The 14,247-nt window shown below is 43.4% G+C and overlaps 2 protein-coding genes across 7 annotated transcripts; both read right to left on the bottom strand.

Annotated features, from left to right (window-relative positions):
• Positions 1–3,087: 3,087 nt before the first annotated feature.
• Positions 3,088–8,160, bottom strand: CIART (circadian associated repressor of transcription). 5 transcript variants are annotated; one of them, XM_036905293.2, is made up of 6 exons: positions 6,681–8,160; positions 5,707–6,132; positions 5,459–5,534; positions 5,146–5,224; positions 4,913–5,027; positions 3,088–3,737 (listed from the first exon to the last, which is right to left on the bottom strand). In XM_036905293.2, exons 1-6 carry the CDS (start codon positions 6,843–6,845, stop codon positions 3,216–3,218), a joined length of 1,383 nt encoding a protein of 460 aa, XP_036761188.2. In that variant the 5' UTR covers positions 6,846–8,160; the 3' UTR covers positions 3,088–3,215. The 5 variants fall into 5 exon arrangements, with proteins under 5 accessions (XP_036761188.2, XP_036761190.2, XP_036761187.2 ...); XM_036905295.2 differs by having other exon boundaries at positions 5,707–6,002; positions 6,681–6,774; XM_036905292.2 differs by having other exon boundaries at positions 6,645–6,740.
• Positions 8,161–8,306: 146 nt separating this feature from the next.
• On the bottom strand, positions 8,307–14,162 carry C4H1orf54 (chromosome 4 C1orf54 homolog). 2 transcript variants are annotated; one of them, XM_036905322.2, is made up of 7 exons: positions 13,722–14,162; positions 13,502–13,566; positions 12,225–12,308; positions 11,748–11,806; positions 11,204–11,314; positions 9,265–9,366; positions 8,307–8,391 (listed from the first exon to the last, which is right to left on the bottom strand). In XM_036905322.2, exons 2-6 carry the CDS (start codon positions 13,545–13,547, stop codon positions 9,268–9,270), a joined length of 399 nt encoding a protein of 132 aa, XP_036761217.2. In that variant the 5' UTR covers positions 13,548–13,566; positions 13,722–14,162; the 3' UTR covers positions 8,307–8,391; positions 9,265–9,267. The 2 variants fall into 2 exon arrangements, with proteins under 2 accessions (XP_036761217.2, XP_057356664.1); XM_057500681.1 differs by lacking the exon at positions 13,722–14,162 and having other exon boundaries at positions 9,265–9,363.
• Positions 14,163–14,247: the final 85 nt, after the last annotated feature.

The raw sequence follows: 14,247 nt of genomic DNA, 5'->3' as shown, positions 1-14,247 counted from the left end.
CCAAACAGGTACTCATGTAATGAGTTTCTTTGATACCTCCACTAAAACACACAGGTGCACATGCTCACACAGACACACACACAGACATCCTCATCAGTTATGCTAATGGCTAAATAAACTACAGCTGGTTTCAGAGTACTCTAGGTTCAAATTACCAAAACTGGGACATTATGCTTATCTGTAAACTTTTATTGAGTGCATACTCTGTGTTAAGTCCTGTTTATACATTTCAGTGCCTCTTGGACCACCAGAAGACAGTAGGTAGACATAAAAGAAAAATAGTAAAACAAGTTAGCATATGACAAATGCAAAACATAGACAAAAGTATAGTATGGTGGAAAAGCCTTGATCAGAAGTTGAGATCTGGATTCTATCCAAATTCTGATACTTATCAGGCATATGACCTTGAATAAGTCATTTAAAGCAGTGGTTCTGCAAACTAGTGTCTACAGGTCAAATCCAGCTCCACCTGTTTTTATATATAAAACTTTACTGGAATATAGCCATGCTCATTTGTTTACATATTAAGAATGGCTACAACAGCAGAGTTGGGTAGTTGGTATATGTCCCACAGACTCTAAAATACTTACTATCTGGCTCTTTCTGACCCCTGATTTAAACTTTTAGTCTATTTTCTCATTTGTAAAATGGAACTGTAAAATCTGCATATCTTCCCTCAGTCACACAAACTGTCATGGGAATCAAATAGGACACAATAGAAAAATACTTTGAAAGAAAGGGGGAAAGAAACATTTTTGCAAGCCTACTATATACCAAACCTTATACTAGGCATTTTATACACATGATCTCATTTGGTGGAGTAAAGTGCCAAAGACTGAGCCTGTAGAACAATTGAGAGAAGGACTTGAGTTAGTCATTGAAAGAAGGGTAACTTTCAGTTAACCAAAGCAGGAAAAAAGGTTGGGCAAGGTGAACAGTATGAACAAGACTTTAGAGACAAAAAGGCTTACAGTGTTCAGGGGCAAATAAAACTGAACAGAGGGATCATGCAGGGAAGCAGAGGGAGAAATGGAGACCTTCACTAAAGGTTTTGCACTTTCTTTTCAAAGCATTGGAGAACCACTGAAGGATTTGAATAGGGAATGACATGCAAAAGCACTGTTTTAGGAAAATTAGAGAGGTGATTGCTATAGTCAAAGCTTAGACTAGAGAGGTGGCAATGGAATGGATAGGAAGAAATGGATTTTAAGAGACATCCCAAATACAGAATAAAAAGGATGTGGTGACAGAATGGTGCCCAGTTTTAAACCCTGTTATCTAGAAAAATGATGGTACCATAGATAGCACTAATAGAAGAAAAAGAGACTGCAAAAAGGCACAACAGGACATCTTTAGAGGAAAGATAGTATTTTGATTGGTGAGCACTAGAATGCCTGACTAGAAATCAAGAGTTCTGTACTACATGTTGTGTTATCTTGCACAAGCTAACTTTCCGAGTCTACAAAACTGAATTAGAAACAGATGGTATCTGTTGGTTCTAAAATGCTGAAATAAAAGCTTTAAGTGTTGGTAATATATAAATAGAAGTGTCCAGCAGAAATTTAAATATTCCTTATGTCATCTCAGGGGAAACATTGCATGTGACTGGAGATGACGCTTTAGCAGTAAGTTGAGGCAATAATTAAACCATGAAAGATAAAACCTTTGGGTGAAAGAATGAAGTCAGAGAAAGGGGTCAAAGACTGAGCCTAGGGGACCCCCCCAAACTCTGGAGTAGGCAGAAGTGGGGCCATTAAGAGGTACAGAAGTTGCTATACTTAGCACATAACTACTTTCTCAGAGCTAGTTATACATCTTCCCCCTATTTCTCAAGTCCTCTGTTCTCAGTGCACAATTGTCTCCTTTTATTAGTTACGATAGTGTGCTCGAATGGGAGCCAAGGGAGTAGTTTTGGTAGACAGCATCAAGTGTCAAATGATGAAAACAGCATAAGTACATTGCTTTTGTAAAGACCCTTTGTTCTAGCTCTTAATTGGGTAGAAGCTGTATTTTAATATTCTGATTCTGTGACATCATTAGTGACTTTGGAAGGTGCAGCAGATAGCAATGGAAGCTTGACTGCAAAAGGTTAAGGATTGAGCAGTAGAAAGTTGTCAGAAAGAGCATATGACTATTTTGTCAAGAATTATTGAGAAAAATGAGAAAGAGGACGGCCAGGCTCAGGATCACTCTTGTAGGAGAAAGAAAGAATAAACAATCCAATAGCAAATTGAAGTTACAAGATATAAAGAAGATAAATGATGGAGTAATCAAAGGTAAAAATGGAGAGATTTGCCTTAGAAAGGAAGTCTTGTCTCTGAAATAAAAGGAGACAAGTCTGCACTGAGAACAGAGTACTTAATAGGAGGAGTATGTATAACTAGCTCTGAGAAACTAGTTATGTGCTAAGTAGCCAAGAAGCAAAAACTAAAAAGACTGAGTAGTCTGATACACTACTAAGGCTTAGGATGGGAGAGGACATGGTTGTGGTGGAAACTGGGACAAATCATAAAGAGAAATAGATGAAGGGTAGATTTAGGTAAATACACAGACTTCATTTTTGCCTTCTTAGGTAGGCCTTCCTTAGTCTGGCATACATTTGGCAGCTATAGCTTTTTGAGTCAGGATGAGGCCCAGTGTCTGGTGGGACACTCCCCATTCAGATAGTTCTAGGGCATTCCTTCCTCTTGAAAACTGGCAACCACAGAAATTATTCCAGTTCTTGTGTCCCTCCTCTGACAGCAGTAGATTACATATACCTTTATTCTTAAGCACCAACAACTCCCATCAAAGCAAATTTATCTTAGAGCAGGACCTACTACTCTGGGCCACCTGCAAGATTACAAGAGTGAGAGACAGAAAGGGAAAGGTACTAGTTTTTGAGCCTGAAGGAAAACACAAACCCAACTCTGAACTTTACAACTGTCACAAGGGTGTTTGCCCCTTTTCCTCTCCCACAGCCCTTATATTGTCCCATCCAGATTTCCAACTTGCAGAGCTCATGTTCCCATCCCTTTTCTTCTATGCAGCTAGAGGATAAACAGTGGTATGTGAAGCAGGGTTCAATTTCCTCCAATCAGCAAACTGTTTAAGTATAAAATTTCTTTAATCAGAAAGGATTTCTCTCCTCTCAACATAAATGCACACATTAAAAGTAAAAAAAAAAGTTATCTATGTATTTATGCAAATTAGAAACCACAATCTAAAGTCCTGGATTAAGGGTTGAGAGGATGGACATCAGGAGCAACTGGCAGATGGCTTATCTGCTCTAGGTGGCTGGTGGTCATCTCTCTGGCCATGCTGGGTCTACCAGGAGGGGATAAGGTACAGCTCCAGTCAGACGGCAGAGTTCCTGGCAAATTGTGGCAATGAGGCTCCTCTCCAGAGAGTTTCTTAGGATCACCAGAGATGATAGGAGATGCCGCAGTACAGGGAACTGGAGCAGTTGGGGCACAGTGGGTAAAAGGCCGCACTCCATGCTGGATGAAAACGATGACACCAATGCTAGTGCTAATGCCTATGGGACTGTGGCTAAAGGAGACGGTGGCTGGGGAACTGAGAGGAGGGTTGCAAATTGGAGTCGTGTGGATCCAAGTGAGGTTCAAAGTTGGCCACTCAGTGAGGTGCCAAGGCTGCTTTTGTCTCAATACTAGATGTCCTAGCTGTGTCTGGTCCATCTTGTTTATGGGAAATTCAGGAGATGAAGCAGCTAGATAACTGTGGCGGCTTGGAAAATGCTAGGAATGGGGCAAAAAGAGAAAAAATGATGTAAGAAGGCTTTCAGGTTAAACTACACCTGGTTGCTTAAACCTTTGTTTTTCTTGGGAACTCTACAATGCAAATATACCTTGTTTTATATGCAACAGATAACTATGGTCTGACAAGAAATTAAGTAAAAGTTTTAATAACCAAACTGTACTTTCATTTATTTAACAAATACTCGAGGGCACACTTTGGACCACAAACTGTATCAGGCCCTGGATATCCGGGCATATACAAAATAAAACAGTCCCTTAGGTTCTCACTATTTATAAAAAAATTCATTTTAAAACTTATTTTTTAAAAGCCTATTTTTAACTGGAATAATTTCCTAATTTATGTATTTTACATTCTAATTTCCTTTGTCGAGTTCCTTATGAAATGTAAATTAATATGCAGGTGGATCCTCTGGCTTATTATTTTTTTATTAAGATATCACTGATATACAATCACATGAGCAACATTGTGGTTACTAGATTCCCCCCTTTAAAGTCCCTACCCTCTGGCTTATTTTTAAATCAATTATTCCCACAGCAGTAACTGTGGTTGATTGAAAACAAGGACTGTCCATTATCTACAAGACTTTCCCCTCCCCATCATTTGAATGCCCCTAAGTACTCTTAACCTAAAGGCACAGAAAATAGTTCACTTCCACATTAGGCCTAAGGAACTGTCTAATACTCGCACTCTGAGTGCCCTACAGGTACCCTCCCCCCCTCTTATGACCCATCCTTGAAACCCATGGTTTCAAAGGGTTTAGTACAAGGATATTTGGGCAGGAGTAAATAAAGAGAAGAGAGGATTTTAGGGGCAGGAGAGGAACAAAGATTTCCAGAAAGAAGCTGAGGAATCTCCCTGCATGACTCATATGCTCAGGTATAAAGCCTTCTGTATCTATGCAGAAAGCACATAAGCTGCAGCATGAGGGATAGAATTAAACTTCATGTACTTCTTCCCAGTGGTCTGAACAAAATAACACAAAAAATATCTAGGAATCAAAAAAATGAAGGAAGGTTAGGCATTCCCATCCTTGAAAAGAAACTTGTTGAAAAGAGGAAAAGATTCATAAAAAAATGGAACAGGGAGCCCATTTCTGCACGTACACTTCATTTCTTTATTTTCTGACCTCTTCCTCAGGTTTATAAGTTCTTACCTTGGTCAGCTGGTGCCTGTTACTACTGCTCAATGATGACTTCTGAGCAACTATATGAGGAAACCAAGTCTTCAACATCCCTTCTACCTGTAGTAGTGTTCCTAGATAACGTTCCCTGTGAAAAAGACATTTTTTAAAAAAGCCATTAAGTGTGGAAAAAACCCCAACAAGACAGGATTAGAGATATCTCCCTTTTTTATGAAGTACTGAGGAAAGAACCAGGGAGACTTTACCCCATCTGTGGCTTTTGCAAAACACCTACAATACGCTGGATCCTGTCCATTGCCACGCTCTGTTGGAAACTGCTCAATCCTAGAGTCAGGGAGAAGGAAAGAGACCAAGGATTAAGAGTCAAGAATTAGTCAGGTAAAGGAAGGATACAAGAGTGTTAAAATTGATTCACTTTAAGAAATTATATACAGAAGCAAAAAAGGAATAACCCAGGACCCAAAGACTTAAGAGAACTACACAATTAAAACAGAGAGAGCGAGAGATTGAGAGAGAGATGAACCGAGCCCACAAGAATACAACTGACCAGATAATTACCTCTCTCAAAGCGACCCATCTTCAGCCCATTCAGTAGCTCTGTGAGAGGGCGTATGAATCCTTGGAGCTCTTTACACTGTAGGAAGCCAGAACAAACGCTATAAAACGACTAAGAATTGCGCATACCAGTACTGATACTTCTTCCACTTCCAAATCTGGGAGCCAGTACTATCCTTATAAGGACCTTAGCAATGGCTGGGTGCTAAGCCACTTCAGTAGCATGTGTCCTTTCCTCAGCTTTCTCTTACCTTCTGAGCAAAAAGCATGTCTCCTTCTGTGGTACAACCCTGGATGTTTAGAATGGTCTCCAATTCACCATCTCTTGATCTTTTGACCCCGGATCCAGCCATGGGAGAAGCCAAGTTCCGTTGGCCCGAGTGAGATGCTGTATGCTGGTTCCTGGAAAGCTTGGGTCGTTGCCTGCAGCGGATAGGACCGGGACGGGGCCGGGAACCTCCCCTCTGCCCAATAGTGTCTGACCTGGGGCCGTGGGCCCTCTTGTCTTCCTCCTCACTATCGGAGGGGAAGCCAAAGTCATTGTTCACTGGGGAGGTGGACAAAGAGGAAAAGAGAGAGTAGGAAGAATAGGAAGAAACGCTAGACGGAGAATCCATAGGTTCAGAAGCAGGGGCTGGAAAGCAGCTCCCGGGGCACCCAGAGATCGAAACCTGCAACTGGAGAGCAAAGCAAGTAAGTCTATAACCAGAATCTGAGGATTAGAAATATACTGGAAGACTGGGGTATACTGCACGGATAATAATCTCTCTTCCCTCCCTCCGTCCCCAATATTACCTGTCTCAGAAGACAAAAGAAAAAAGTTATCCCCCCCAACCCCCCATTAAGGACCTGTACTGCCTTGCTGGCCTCCAAGGATCAGTTGTTAAGTTTTTTCTCCCCTCAGTTCAGAGTAAATTACCTGACTTTACACCTTCCCCCGGCCCGTCCTTCACGTGGTCTGTTCCCAGACAGACCACACAGCGAACCTCTCCACCTGAGATCACGTCCGGAAACCGGAACCCACCTAGTAACCCTGCAGGAAGCGTCTCCCACAGAGACCTCCCGCCTCTTCCCAATCATTGTCAGGTTTTCCGCGCCAGACTCGCTCCCGGCGCGCAAGTCACGTGACGTGATCCCTCCCATACCAAGATCTGCGTTAGGTCTCTAAACCCTCCTTGGTCTGATTTACCTCGCGGATCGCTCTCTGTCCTCCGAGTCTCCTCACCTGTGTCACTCGAATCGTCCCAGGTTTCCTCCAGCTCCTCCGACTCCTCAGGTCTCGACTACCCACCTCCGCTTCTTTCCCACTGGGTTCCGCCCCTAACCCCCTCCCAGACACGTGCAGCTCGGCACGTGCCTCCCCCTGCGTACACAGACCCCGCACCCTCATTGGTTTCCTAGCCGGCGGCACGTGACTCTTGTTACAGAAGCTCACAGGGGCTAGGCCAATAGAAAGGCAGTCGGGTGACAATTGGCTGGAAGGAAGTATTTCGTGCTCCGCCCCTACATGCGTCTAGCTTGGAGGACCCGGTGAGGAGAAAAGGAGGCGGATCGAAAGTGGAAAAATAGGGAGGGTTGAAAAGGTCGGAGCCCGTGGCCTTAAATAGGATGGTGGGCGCCGGGGACACGAGGCTGGAGTGTACAGACTGGTTGCGTGACCTGAGGCGCGTCTCTCGGGATGCGGGACTTTCGGCTGCTCCTAGAGAGCCGATTCCTCTACCCACTTTGAGCTGCTCTGCTCACGAGTGCAGCACGTGGAAGGCATCAGCTACTTGGGTCTGCAACGTGTGTGAGAGAATGAATGTGTGCCTCTGTGTACCCTCTGCCTGTTTCGGCAGCGCAGCCATTGTGGCTTTCCGGTTTCGGCTTCACCTTCCTTTCCTCCTTCTCCAAGTTGGGTGGGTGCCTCCTACCCTGCTGGGTGAGGAGGGTGGAGGCTGCCACCAAGAACACTACGTCCTCTCTCGGGCTCCCGCTGGGGCGGCTCCTCCAGCCCTTTCCTTACATAACCCACCAAGCACGTTACCAGCTCAGCTGCCAGCCCTCCACGACTTCAGAGGTCAAAACCGAACTCGGTTGTTCTTGACTTTTCTATCCGGGCTTCCCGGACCCTGAGCTCTGAATTCTGTGATTCCTAGCGCAGGGAACGGAGTGAGGGTAGGTGTCTGATGCTTTTGTCCAGCTTCACTGTCCCCTGGAGAAGACTCGAAAGGCTTTGAAGGAGGGAGGGGGGCAAGTCCGGAGTTTACAGCGTACAGAATTTACTATTCTCTGCCCCTTAATGTATTGTGAGAGTACGCCGGAGACAAGGGGGTAGGGGATGTGGGCTGATGGAAGCTGACCTCGAAGAGACCGCAAGGGGGCAGCCCAGTTCTGATTAGGATCTCTAGCATAGAGAAAAAAATTTTTGTAGGTTTGTCCCTGCCTGTCCTAATTACTAACTGGAAGAGGCACGTTGTTGGTGGGGGAGGGGAGGGTAAGTGGAGGAGGGTGTGATTCTAAAAATCTATTTTAAGTAGTTCTTAACATTTTACATATGTTTAACAATGTGCTTATTTTATAAAAATTAAAAATTATACATAAACCTCAACTCCATTTCCCTCCAGTCTCAACACCATATATAATAAAACAAAACAATAGAATTAGAGGGGATTATGGACTGAACAAATCTGCTGTCTGTGGGTGCTCTTTTCCATCTTCCAAACTTAAGGTTTATTCACAGTCCTAATAACTCCCCCAAATTCTATAGTCACCTAACTCCTTTTGTAATCTACTCTTCCCACAGGCATATTCTGGTGCTCTCCTTAGTGTTTTGACTTTAGAACAGACCCTCATGCAGTAGTAGAGAGTGGCCAGATTATTTCACTTATTTATTTTATCTTCCAATTTCCTCTTCCCAAATCCCCATCTACAGAGTTGTAGCAGCCTTCTCTCTCCTACAAAAGCAAGGAAAGGAAAAAGCAAAATAAAACAGGGTTAGGAGACTAAGCTAGCCTCTCTCTACCCCCCACCTCTATGAAAACTCCCCAGACTTCATATTGACCTAGATTTCCCCATGACACTTCTTGGAAGATATACTCTTTCCCCTCTTCACTCCTTCCTTCCTTCTAAATTTCTCCATGCCCCATAGTTAGAGTCCTAACTTAAATTCCTTCCATGTAATACAGGTTTCTGTTCCCTCTTCCTTTCCTTCACCATCTCGTACCTTCTACCACAGAGAACCACCACCCCTTCTGCCTCTGAACTTTGTCTCTTGGCTCTGCTGGGTTTCAGGGCCCTTCCCTTTTTGCCTTCTGGCACCTGCCATGCCTTAAACCACAGCCAAGCTGGAACCAGCTTTGATTCCTCAAGGCAGACTGGAAACCTGGAGAGGTTTCTTCTCTATTCCACCTGCTTCCACTTTGGGAGGTCCTGGAGTCCTCCCGGTTCAGAAAAGTAATGACTCTTATTACAAAAGTCTTTGCCTCAACATCTCCTAAGCCTCTTTAAGTTAGATAGTGAGATTTTTTTCTAAATGTGATTCCTCTTCCTTTATGCAGCTCAGAATTGATGAGGCTGGCAACACTAGCCAGAGACACTGATAAAAATTGCTTCACAGGCAAATAGTGAATCTGTGGCATCTTACTACACTGATGGACAGTGACTGCATTGGGGTATGGGTGGGGATTTGATAATATGGGTAAATGTAGTAACCACATTGTTTTTTCATGTGAAACCTTCATAAGAGTGTATATCAATAATACCTTAATAAAAAATTTAAAAGAAAGTTGCTTCACAGACTACCCCAAGGCCAGTGGCTGCACTCTCACCTTCTACATGAAATACATCCCACCCTGAATGAAGGCCCAGGACAGGAGGATGGGAACAGGAGTCTGCAGACTGGATACAGCATCATTCAGATCTGGACTCTGCTAAAATACAGACATCCCCTCACAGTAGGCCAGTGTCATGCTTCCTACCACCCACCACTCCCCACCCCACCCCAGGAGGGCTAGTCATCTCCTTACACCAACCTCTCTGTGTTCCTTTCCTCTCAGCTTAGAAAAGGATCCAGCCCTCTCATCATCACTATAAGGAATCCTTTCCTCTGTGCCTCTGAGCCATACCTGACCATACCAGGGAGGCTCAACCCAATTCAACATGTACTTTTTATCTGTTATACGTATGACATTATGCTAGCCACTGTGTTAGGTACTACAGGGGGGCTTAAATATGATGAAGACATGGCTCTTGGCCTCAAGAAGTTTAGGATCTAACGGGAGCCTACTATATACCTTAAAATACTTATCTGTCTTAGTCATCAATCATTAGTTTCCTGTTCCTCCTGACTCCTCCCATCTGTGTTCAACCATATTCAGGTTGCACTTTGATCCTGTGTCTCTTTCTAGCAGTTACTTCTCTTTCTTCACTACGGCATTTCTCAAATGATTGGTCTATACTCTTGCTCCACTTCTTCACAATGTACTCCCTCTCTAACTCCACAGAAATCTGGCTTTTGCTACAACCATTCAATTAAAACTGCTTTCTTTGAGGTTGCCTATAACCTCCTTTTCTTTTGGCTCCTTGGCAGCTAGTTCAGCTATCTTTAGGACACCCTCACAGGGCTGTTACTATAAATCTACTTGGCCAATACCAAATTTATACCCTTACTCTTAAACCACTCTGACCTCCAACAGTTCCCATTTTGTCAACGATTTCTCCAGACATACATGTTTAGAACTTAAGTCATATTTAACTCTCTCCTCAATTATTTCTCATATGAAATTATCACTGAAGCAAGACATCTTCAAATTATTTTTTTCCCTCACCATTCAACATGCAACTTCCCTAGCCCAAGCCTTTAATGGATTGTTTTTGGAATGATGCAAATATCAGGAGTCCCTCTCTATTCCATTGCATCCCCCATACAACTAAAGTTTTTCTAAAATATCACTTCCATTTTGTCTTTACTCCACTGAAGAACTTACTAGGCTCCCTTTAGCCTAACACTTCAGACTCTCTGTAATTTGACCCTATCTTGCCATATGTGAAACTACTAAGCACATATTAGAAGCCTTGTAAATTTTATTTCTTTCTTAATTTTCCACTATTCCTTTCTACATACCCTCTCCTTCAACCATATGCTATTCACTGACCATGTTTATTCTAGCCTCCTCACCTATGCAGCTGTTTCACTCTTGGAATAACTATTCTTCTAATTGCTTTCATATTTTCACAACTTAGTGCCAGTCAAAAGCTCACCTATTCTTCAAAGTATATCTCAAGCACAATCACCAACTAAGTCTTCCAGACAACTCCAGCCTATATTGATCTCTCTCCTTCCACTGCCTAAAGCACTATGTTATATGCTCTCAAATTTTTATGTACTTCAACACTATTATAAACCTTAAGTGTAACTTAAGTTTTACAGAGGGTACTAACATCATCACAGATTTCTTTTTGATGAGCACCAGCATCCTTAGCAGCTTGAGGCATAGGTCACATACACATCAAGTACCATTGATCTGAAATTTAACTGCACTAAATCTTCCTAGTATTCTGTATACAGGGTTAGTACTCAATCACAGTGATAGATATGATGGCCAGGCTGAGATGAACACCAGCATTGGAGTATTAGTTATTTGGTTCCCCATGCATTGAAGCCTGCTATTCCAGTCCTCCCTCTGCTCCATGTCACCAGCTGGGATCTATCCAGGGTAAGGGATGTCTTGTCCTTGTCCCTCCCCTGCTTATTCCCAGTCCACTCACTGGTTCCATTGTCACTGGTCTCACTGTTACAGGCTTCTGATAGTCTGCACGTTCTGTTTCACGACTAATGGTAGTCTCTAGTGCTTCCGTTACCTCCTTATCCAACCTGTTCTGCCCTCAGTAGGATTGAGAAAGACAGAGTTATCAGTGCCACCACCCAACACCCTCATAGATTCCTTATTAGCAATTCCTATTTCAGAGTGTTTTAATTCCTATTTAGAAGTCCTCCTGTCCTTCACCACCATCCCACACCAAGACTTAAACTCTGGGATCCTCCCTACTTTACATTTGCATGGATTATGTGCCCATCCCATTCACCAGTTCCCTTACTCAGGACTGTCCCTCCCTCTGAGTGTTTTAGGAAACACTGGGTTGTGGCTTTATTTTCCTCCCCAGCTGTGGTTATAATCTGTATGGGGACCACTACCTAGTTTCCTTTCCCTTAACTCATTTTTATTTCCGCTAATCATTTGTATTTCTACATTGCCCGGTTTCTTTTTAACTGTTACCTATCCTGACCCTCTTAGATGTAGAGGTCGCTCACCAGTCTGTCCTCTGATTCAAACATGGAGTAATCAACAGTGAAATTCGCACCAAAGTCATCTGGAGAGGAGAAAAAATTAGTAGTAACAAAGGAGAAAGCACTAGATCTAGAAATGAGAAGTAGAAACTGCTCAGAACACTTCAACTTGCTCAAGTTATAAAATTTACTGGTGTAATCTAATTCTAATGAACTTTAATGTTAGCAATGTTTGTGAATGTATCTGCATTTATATTTTCAATCTGATATCTAACAATTTACAAATTTGAAAAATTTCAAATTGTTCCAACCAGTTTCCAAAGAATTGGAAATTGCTAGCTTGAGGAGATAACATCATAAGTTTTGATAGTCTTTAGTCAGAGTCAAATTTCTCTCTGGTCCAGTCACTCCATTTGCAAAGGGAAAAGCAAAGTCTCAGAACTAAGTATCCCCCAAACCTCTCTCCATCCTGATGATGGTCAGAACCTTGTACATACTCACCATAATTGGGGGTTACTGTGTAATAATAGACCACCTGATAGTAATCATCCTCTTCCAGTCCTTCTTCATCCTCATATTCTTGTCCTATGGGGACAAGGGCTAGAGGTCAAGGGGCATCTGGAACTCCTTAACAGCAGAAAGACAACTGAAGTTGCTCTTGGCTCTATCAGTTTTTTTCTCTCTGCCTCCCCTCCAAGGGTCCTACTATCTCTCTGCCTGTGCACTTCTAAACCCTTCTCAGTCTTCTGGCTCCTGTATCTGTGATGAGGCCTGTTACTCTGGGCCCTTTCAACCCAGCAACTCTCAGAACAGAAAACAGATCTCGTCACTAACTGTAAACTCCAAATGAGAAATAAACTTAAAAAGGGTAGGAAGCTGAGAGAGATCAGAGACTAAGAACTCCAGCTTTACTCTTCAGTATGCTCCAGACTGCACTGTATGTGTGAGAGATCCTTTCTTATCAGTGTCTCTCACAAAGAATACACATGTAGGCTTTTGCACTTGAGTTTTAGTTCCAGATTCACTGCTAACTAGTGGGAAAAGCCTTGAACAGGCCAGTTAACATCCGTTTTCTTCAGATGAGTCAGCTGGACTACATAAACCATATGCATTAGTTTTTCTTCCTTCCCAGGACTAAAAATATGTGGCTTTGACATGATTGGATCAAGAACTAGGCCTCCTGCTAAACACTTCCCTAAGCTCCTTGAAAGTTCTCCCTTAACCCCAAGCAACGACACAGGCAACTGGAGGAAAAGGAAACAATGTGAGCACCTGGCTGACCAGGAACAAAGGAGGGAAGGAGCCAAGCTCCTTTGGGGGCCCTGTTCTCCAGTCCCAGGGGAACTAAGGGCAGCCAGTTCTCCACTACCCTAAAGGCCACCCCCACTTCTATGTCTTCACTAATTCAAGGGTTTTTCTCCAACCCTCTGGGAAAGAAGATAGCCGAGCCTCCCTCACCTTCAAAGAGGCCCCCTCTCTCCTTCATGCTCACTTTAGTCCCTCGCATCTCGCTCAACTCTGTGGTAATGGGGAGCTGAGGTCACTCTTATTGTGACCTCACGTCTGGGGCTCCATTCCCATCAGCTGTCTCTGAGCTCTGCTTTCATCCCCTTTTCCTGGCTCAACTTTCAAGACCACCCTCCACTCCCTACTCTGGACTCTAGCACAGATGAAGGTGTGTTATCACTCCCCATTGCACTGAATTGCATCTGCTTTTCTCCCACCCCATTTATGGTAGAAGACCTGGCCCAAAAGCTCAGGAAGAGAAGTGAACTTACCCAGGATAAGTGGCACAGCAAGAATGGCTACAAAGAGGACATCCATTCTGGATACCGCACTATTGCTGTGAAAGTAAAAAAGGAAATTACAGTGTTTCTCACCAAACTTACTCCGCCTCCTGCCCTCCTCCAAAGCAGGGAGGGAGCTGCAGCAACTCTTCTCCCAGGGGATAGATTTTCCCCCGCCCACTTGCTGACTGACTGAATCATCAGTTACTACCGGTCTGGTCCTCAGCCAGAGCTGCCCAGATTAAGAGAGGCAAAGTGGGTTTTGATGTGAAAATGTTCGCTGAGCAACTCCAGCCCTAGATTAGACCCGTTCAGGACTCCATCACACCTGCCAAAACAAAACAGAAACAAACAAAACAGCAACACCTCCCTCTAACAAGAAGCTTCCCCTTTCCCCTACTTTCCTAACCCTCACAAAAAGCTCACCCTCCCTCTCACTGTTCCTGATTTACCATCACCATCTCTCTGAGGCTTAATCACAATCTCTTTCTTCACAGTTGAAATGTTCTGAGGAAGGATGAACATTTTCTAGACTGGAAAAGTCCCTCTTCTCTGCTTGTCTTGGATTATGAAGTATGGAAGCAATAGAAACACCATTGTCTGGCTCTTGAAGCACCTGCTGTATTGCTTCTGATAAAAATCTCTTAGCCATGTCCAATTATTTCCTCTCTGTTAAGTACTGACCTCACCTTACTCCACCTCCTTCTCAACTTTCTGGATACAGGATGGAAGAAGGG

This window comes from Manis pentadactyla, chromosome 4 (genome assembly GCF_030020395.1).
Source record: "Manis pentadactyla isolate mManPen7 chromosome 4, mManPen7.hap1, whole genome shotgun sequence".
Lineage (NCBI taxonomy): Eukaryota > Metazoa > Chordata > Mammalia > Pholidota > Manidae > Manis > Manis pentadactyla.
Note: the sequence above shows the minus strand (reverse complement) of the source record. Positions and strands in the feature narration are given on the sequence as shown.